General features: G+C 40.6%; 1 protein-coding gene across 3 annotated transcripts in view; it reads left to right on the top strand.

Moving 5' to 3' along the window:
* LOC306917884 (protein phosphatase Slingshot homolog 3) overlaps nucleotides 1-7,255 on the top strand; it is a 68,258-nt gene extending 61,003 nt beyond the window's left edge. For 2 of the 3 annotated variants that reach the window (XM_079530776.1, XM_079530775.1), the window contains exons 13-17: nucleotides 40-240; nucleotides 1,321-1,537; nucleotides 2,041-2,130; nucleotides 4,708-4,785; nucleotides 5,588-7,255. In XM_079530776.1, the coding sequence (XP_079386902.1) occupies nucleotides 40-240; nucleotides 1,321-1,537; nucleotides 2,041-2,130; nucleotides 4,708-4,785; nucleotides 5,588-5,770 (769 nt within the window). In that variant the 3' untranslated portion in view covers nucleotides 5,771-7,255. The remainder of the gene's footprint in view (nucleotides 1-39; nucleotides 241-1,320; nucleotides 1,538-2,040; nucleotides 2,131-4,707; nucleotides 4,786-5,587) is intronic. The other variant, XR_013789264.1, reaches the window with a different exon arrangement.
* The last annotated feature ends 404 nt before the right edge of the window (nucleotides 7,256-7,659 follow it).

Here is a 7,659-nt window from a genome sequence, read left to right as displayed (position 1 = left end):
AAGATGGGCGTGTCCCTCTCTCTCTGTCTCCTCCAATAGGAAGAGCGGTCAGTCGGTATTGGTCCACTGTAAGATGGGCGTGTCCCGCAGTGCGTCCACTGTCATCGCCTACGTCATGAAGTCTCAGCGCTGGACGCTGGACGTGGCGATGGCGTACGTCCGAGACCGACGCCCCATCGTTAAGCCTAACGAGGGCTTCATGAGGCAGCTGCTCACCTACAACGGGATCCTCAACGCCAGGTGAGTCTTAATGAGCATTGTTACATCAACAGGTGAGTCTTAATGAGCATTGTTACATCAACAGGTGAGTCTTAACGAGCATTGTTACATCAACAGGTGAGTCTTAACGAGCATCGTTACATCAACAGGTGAGTCTTAATGAGCATTGTTACATCAACAGGTGAGTCTTAACGAGCATCGTTACATCAACAGGTGAGTCTTAACGAGCATCGTTACATCAACAGGTGAGTCTTAACGAGCATCGTTACATCAACAGGTGAGTCTAACGAGCATCGTTACATCAACAGGTGAGTCTAACGAGCATCGTTACATCAACAGGTGAGTCTTAACGAGCATCGTTACATCAACAGGTGAGTCGTAACGAGCATCGTTACATCAACAGGTGAGTCTGTTTCAGCTGTAATTGTTCTAAACTTGTTTCATCGTGTTCTGCAAAGCAATATCATTATAATGTTAGTTCATTATCATTGTAATTATAATGTCAGTTCATTATCATTGTAATTATAATGTCAGTTCATTATCATTGTAATTATAATGTCAGTTCATTATCATTGTAATTATAATGTCAGTTCATTATCATTGTAATTATAATGTCAGTTCATTATCATTGTAATTATAATGTCAGTTCATTATCATTGTAATTATAATGTCAGTTCATTATCATTGTAATTATAATGTCAGTTCATTATCATTGTAATTATAATGTCAGTTCATTATCATTGTAATTATAATGTCAGTTCATTATCATTGTAATTATAATGTCAGTTCATTATCATTGTAATTATAATGTCAGTTCATTATCATTGTAATTATAATGTCAGTTCATTATCATTGTAATTATAATGTCAGTTCATTATCATTGTAATTATAATGTCAGTTCATTATCATTGTAATTATAATGTCAGTTCATTATCATTGTAATTATAATGTCAGTTCATTATCATTGTAATTATAATGTCAGTTCATTATCATTGTAATTATAATGTCAGTTCATTATCATTGTAATTATAATGTCAGTTCATTATCATTGTAATTATAATGTCAGTTCATTATCATTGTCTTTATATTAATGTGTTCCAGTCAGCAGCGTCACAGCGCCCTCTGGAGGAGGAAGTCCAGAGACCAGAAGAGGGCGCTGTCTCTGCAGAGAGAAGAGGGGGAGGAAGAGGAGGAGGATGAAGAGGAAGAGGAGGAGGAAGAGGAGGAGGATGAGGAGGAGGATGATGATGAGGGGATCGATGATGATGATGAAGGCGTGGACAGTCCAGATGAAGCTGATACAGCCGCATATAAAGAGGTTTGTTGTTCATATTATTATTATCATTATTATTATTATTATTATTAGATATAACATATAAAGAAGTTTGTTCAGCCACAATTTCTAATAATGAAGCTTGGTGATTGGTTGTAATAATGAAGCTTGGTGATTGGTTGTAATAATGAAGCTTGGTGATTGGTTGTAATAATGAAGCTTGGTGATTGGTTGTAATGGTTTGAGGGGATCCAGAGGTGGAGGTGATCGCCCCCACCATTTTTATGATTCTTGATTGTGTGTGTGTGTGTGTGTGTGTGTGTGTGTGTGTGTGTGTGTGTGTGTGTGTGTGTGTGTGTGTGTGTGTGTGTGTGTGTGTGTGTGTGTGTGTGTGTGTGTGTGTGTGTGTGTGTGTGTTATACTATTCATATCTACTATTATATCTATTAACAGATCTGTTTGCAGAGAAAGTTTGAATATACCTTTGTCTTTCTTTCATTACAACCCGCCACCCCCCCCCACACACACACACACACGCACACATCAAGGTGTTTGAAGACTCCGCCCCCCAGTCGTCGACCAATCCGGACACTCCACAAGCAGCCACGCCCACCATCACCATTAACGAGGCTCAGAAGGTGAGTGATGCAAGAAGTGATCCATTGATTGATTTATTGATTTATTGATCTATTGATGTATTAATGAAAACTAAGCTATAATGACTAAGGCCCAGGCCACACGTATGTGGATCTTTTGCTAAACGCAGACATCTCTTTGTGCGTTTGGGCCTTCCAGCCACACGCAGACATCTCTTTGTGCGTTTGGGCCTTCCAGCCACACGCAGACATCTCTTTGTGCGTTTGGGCCTTCCAGCCACACGCAGACATCTCTTTGTGCGTTTGGGCCTTCCAGCCACACGCAGACATCTCTTTGTGCGTTTGGGCCTTCCAGCCACACGCAGACATCTCTTTGTGCGTTTGGGCCTTTCAGCCACACGCAGACATCTCTTTGTGCGTTTTGGGCCTTCCAGCCACACGCAGACGTTTGGGCCTTCCAGCCACACGCAGACATCTCTTTGTGCGTTTGGGCCTTCCAGCCACACGCAGACGTTTGGGCCTTCCAGCCACACGCAGACATCTCTTTGTGCGTTTGGGCCTTCCAGCCACACGCAGACGTTTGGGCCTTCCAGCCACACGCAGACATCTCTTTGTGCGTTTGGGCCTTCCAGCCACACGCAGACGTTTGGGCCTTCCAGCCACACGCAGACATCTCTTTGTGCGTTTGGGCCTTCCAGCCACACGCAGACATCTCTTTGTGCGTTTGGGCCTTCCAGCCACACGCAGACGTTTGGGCCTTCCAGCCACACGCAGACGGCGTTTTCGGCCACTCAAACAGAGGTTTTTGGAAACGGATAAATAAGTGAAGATTTTCTAAAGTTATCCGGATCAGTGGATCTGTGTAGTCATGTGAAACGGAGCTTTTGAGAAACGATGACGTCACCGCTTATTAGCGCATATAATTTTTACTATAATTAGGTGAGAAATGCAGAAATGCAAATCTATCCGATTGTTCATGTTTATATATCACTGTTAACAACTTTAAAACGTATCATATGTTGCATCAACTGCAGCGAGCAAAGGCTCTGCTGCATCCAATAATACATATATCAGCTACTAGTCCAGTGCGGACTGGTGGTTTCATATGTATTGGTGCCGAGTGTGAAGCTTGAACAATAGGTTAATTGCGGACCGCTACAGATAAACTGTGGATATTAACCTACCAATACGCATATATGGCACATCTCTCTCCTGTTTAGGTAATAAAGGGCATATATGGCACATCTCTCTCCTGTTTAGGTAATAAAGGGCATATATGGCACATCTCTCTCCTGTTTAGGTAATAAAGGGCATATATGGCACATCTCTCTCCTGTTTAGATAATAAAGGGCATATATGGCACATCTCTCTCCTGTTTAGATAATAAAGGGCATATATGGCACATCTCTCTCCTGTTTAGATAATAAAGGGCTCACCCTTGACTGCATTCCGCTGTCACTGCGCCTGCATGCCGACAATGTGAACTTTTATTAGCCTACATTATAACGTGACATTTATTATACACCTGGAAAATATAGCCACGTCTACAAGCTCACAACTGGTTGTGTACGCGACACTTCTATAGGTCTGACTCTACTATTATTTTCTGTGCAGGACTTGCCAAGTCGCCAGAGCAATGGTAAAGTGTTGTTTAAATTATATGGAGAGAAAAGTCGGGATTTGGAGATTTACGCACATATAAACATATTCCACTTCCACTCACAATTTATGTGGCTTTTAAAATGTGGTACTTATTTCTTCATTCAAAAATATGATTGGCACCTCATAAGTGTAAATATAAAATCAAATATAAATTAGCCGACAATTGAAACCTGCTACTGCAGTGATTTTATCCTGTGTTCAATGTGTTTCTGCGTTTGTGTGTGGACTCAGATATGTCTGTCGTATGGGCAGTGATTTCTTCTAAAACGGAGGACGGAAATATCCGTTTTGCAAAAGATCCATGTAGGTGTAGCCTGGGCCTAAAACTAAGACTAAATGTACTGACAATTTCGTCAAATAACAAATAAAAACTAGACTAAAATGTTAGGAAGCGACTAGTGGACAAGAGATCCAGTGTAAGTTATTTTACACTTGGTTGCATGCTGAGAATAGCAGATCTACAAGCTCACAACGCGTCACGCTGTGACACGTGAGCTTGTAGATCGGCTATTTTCAGCAAGTGTAAAATCAGTCATTACGACGGCATCAAGGCAACGCCAACGTTACGACGGCATCAAGGCAACGCCAACGTTACGACGGCATCAAGGCAACGCCAAAATACATTTTAGTCGCCTAAATCAACTGTAGATTTAGTCGACTGAAATCTGATGATTTGTGATCTGTGTTCCAGGCTGATCAGTAGTAATGATGTAATGATCTGTGTTCCAGGCTGATCAGTAGTAATGATGTAATGATCTGTGTTCCAGGCTGATCAGTAGTAATGATGTAATGATCTGTGTTCCAGGCTGATCAGTAGTAATGATGTAATGATCTGTGTTCCAGGCTGATCAGTAGTAATGATGTAATGATCTGTGTTCCAGGCTGATCAGTAGTAATGATGTAATGATCTGTGTTCCAGGCTGATCAGTAGTAATGATGTAATGATCTGTGTTCCAGGCTGATCGCAGCGGCAGAATGAACCTGTTCTCTCTGATGCAATCTATCAGCCTATTGGACGATGAGATGAACGAACAGGTAACACTCTATCAGCCTATTGGACGATGAGATGAACGAACAGGTAACACTCTGTCAGCCTATTGGACGATGAGATGAACGAACAGGTAACACTCTGTCAGCCTATTGGACGATGAGATGAACGAACAGGTAACACTCTGTCAGCCTATTGGACGATGAGATGAACGAACAGGTAACACCTGTGCGCAACCAAACACACACACAAACACACACACACACACACACACACACACGCACAATATTATATATTGAAATTTAATTTAATTTAGAGGAGTCCCTTGAGATGCATCATGTGGTTTTAGAGGGGGTCCTCAGGCATCATGTGGTTTTAGAGGGGGTCCTCAGGCATCATGTGGTTTTAGAGGGGGTCCTCAGGCATCATGTGGTTTTAGAGAGGGTCCTCAGGCATCATGTGGTTTTAGAGGGGGTCCTCAGGCATCATGTGGTTTTAGAGGGGGTCCTCAGGCATCATGTGGTTTTAGAGGGGGTCCTCAGGCATCATGTGGTTTTAGAGGGGGTCCTCAGGCACTCAAAACACAGCTCTGAAACACCTTACAATACTAATAATAGTGATATAATAATGATAATAAAATGTAAAAGATAAAAAGAATAATCAAGCATTGAAGTACACACATCTCCCCAAACAATACATAAATAACACACGGTAACTGTCATTTCTCAACCGTTTCGGACGCGGGTTAGGGTTCCTGGGTGCGTTCCTGGGGGTCTGGATGCCCTCCCCCCGGGACCCCCACACGGAGTTGCACCACTCACTTCACACGGGTGTGATTTTATTTTCCAGTTGCCGGGCAGTCCCAAGCGGTCTCCGGGGCAACGGAGGCGGAGCCAGCAGGGCCGCAGCAGGGGATTGGTCCACCAGAGAGCCTGTGTGGACACTAGCCCCTCCCCCGAGCCCCCCCGACAGGAAGCAGTCACACCTGAACCACAGGAAGTGACACGGCCGGGCGGAGACACCAGGGAGTGATTTCACGGCGTTGGGTCACGTTGGGTTTTAACATGGGTTTATAGATCTAAACAACAGGTTGGGTTTTAACATGGGTTTATAGATCTAAACAACAGGTTGGGTTTTAACATGGGTTTATAGATCTAAACAACAGGTTGGGTTTTAACATGGGTTTATAGATCTAAACAACAGGTTGGGTTTTAACATGGGTTTATAGATCTAAACAACAGGTTGGGTTTTAACATGGGTTTATAGATCGCATTTTAATGTAATTTCCACTTTGGTGTCCCCATCGGGCTTAAACCTTCATTCATAACAACGACATCGTGTTGAAATGGATCTATAAATATATGTTTATAAAATAACTGTTAACATCAGTGGTTAAAATGACCCCAAGACAGACAGACAGAGGAAATGGTTTAGCCAGCCGGGAATCGAACCAGAGACCGGCTGCCAGGTGGTACGGGCCCTAACCGCTGGTCCACTGGGGGCCAGTGTAATAATTAGTAGTATTCAAGCAGGATATTACTACATAGTATACAGTATAATTATAGTATTATAGTATTCACCAATCAGGATATTCAATACGTTGTTTGTTTTTTCTACTTTTCAGTATTGTTGAACCGGAGCTTTACGACCATGTTTATCATGAATATTCATGACCATGTTTATCATGAATATTCATGACCATGTTTATCATGAATATTCATGACCATGTTTATCATGAATATTCATGACCATGTTTATCATGAATATTCATGACCATGTTTATCATGAATATTCATGACCATGTTTATCATGAATATTCATGACCATGTTTATCATGAATATTCATGACCATGTTTATCATGAATATTCATGACCATGTTTATCATGAATATTCATGACCATGTTTATCATGAATATTCATAATGATAGGACCATGTTTATCATGAATATTCATGTGATAGGACCATGTTTATCATGAATATTCATGTGATAGGACCATGTTTATCATGAATATTCATGACCATGTTTATCATGAATATTCATAATGATAGGACCATGTTTATCATGGATATTCATGTGATAGGACCATGTTTATCATGAATATTCATGACCATGTTTATCATGAATATTCATGACCATGTTTATCATGAATATTCATGTGATAGGACCATGTTTATCATGAATATTCATAATGATAGGACCATGTTTATCATGAATATTCATGTGATAGGACCATGTTTATCATGAATATTCATGACCATGTTTATCATGAATATTCATGTGATAGGACCATGTTTGTCATGAATATTCATGACCATGTTTATCATGAATATTCATGTGATAGGACCATGTTTATCATGAATATTCATGACCATGTTTATCATGAATATTCATGTGATAGGACCATGTTTATCATGAATATTCATGTGATAGGACCATGTTTATCATGAATATTCATGTGATAGGACCATGTTTATCATGAATATTCATGTGATAGGACCATGTTTATCATGAATATTCATGTGATACGTCTATTTATATATGTTAATACATTTCTAATGACTCCGCCCTCTGCAGACCTCCCTCGCTCCTTATTGGTTGAAATCTATGCAATTTGTATTTCCTGTTTAAAGGTAAAGGCTTAGTGTTGAAGTTATGTGTAGATCTGATATCAACTCTAACGCTAATCAAAGTATTATGATATATTTAAATCTTATAAAGGGTTTTAGGGAAAATATGTATTTACAGAGGGGATATGTTGACATATATGATGTATTTACAGAGGGGATATGTTGACATATATGATGTATTTACAGAGGGGATATGTTGACATATATGATGTAATTACAGAGGGGATATGTTGACATATATGATGTAATTACAGAGGGGATATGTTGACATATATGATGTATTTACAGAGG

This window comes from Electrona antarctica (assembly GCF_951216825.1).
Source record: "Electrona antarctica genome assembly, contig: scaffold_73, whole genome shotgun sequence".
Lineage (NCBI taxonomy): Eukaryota > Metazoa > Chordata > Actinopteri > Myctophiformes > Myctophidae > Electrona > Electrona antarctica.
Note: the sequence above shows the minus strand (reverse complement) of the source record. Positions and strands in the feature narration are given on the sequence as shown.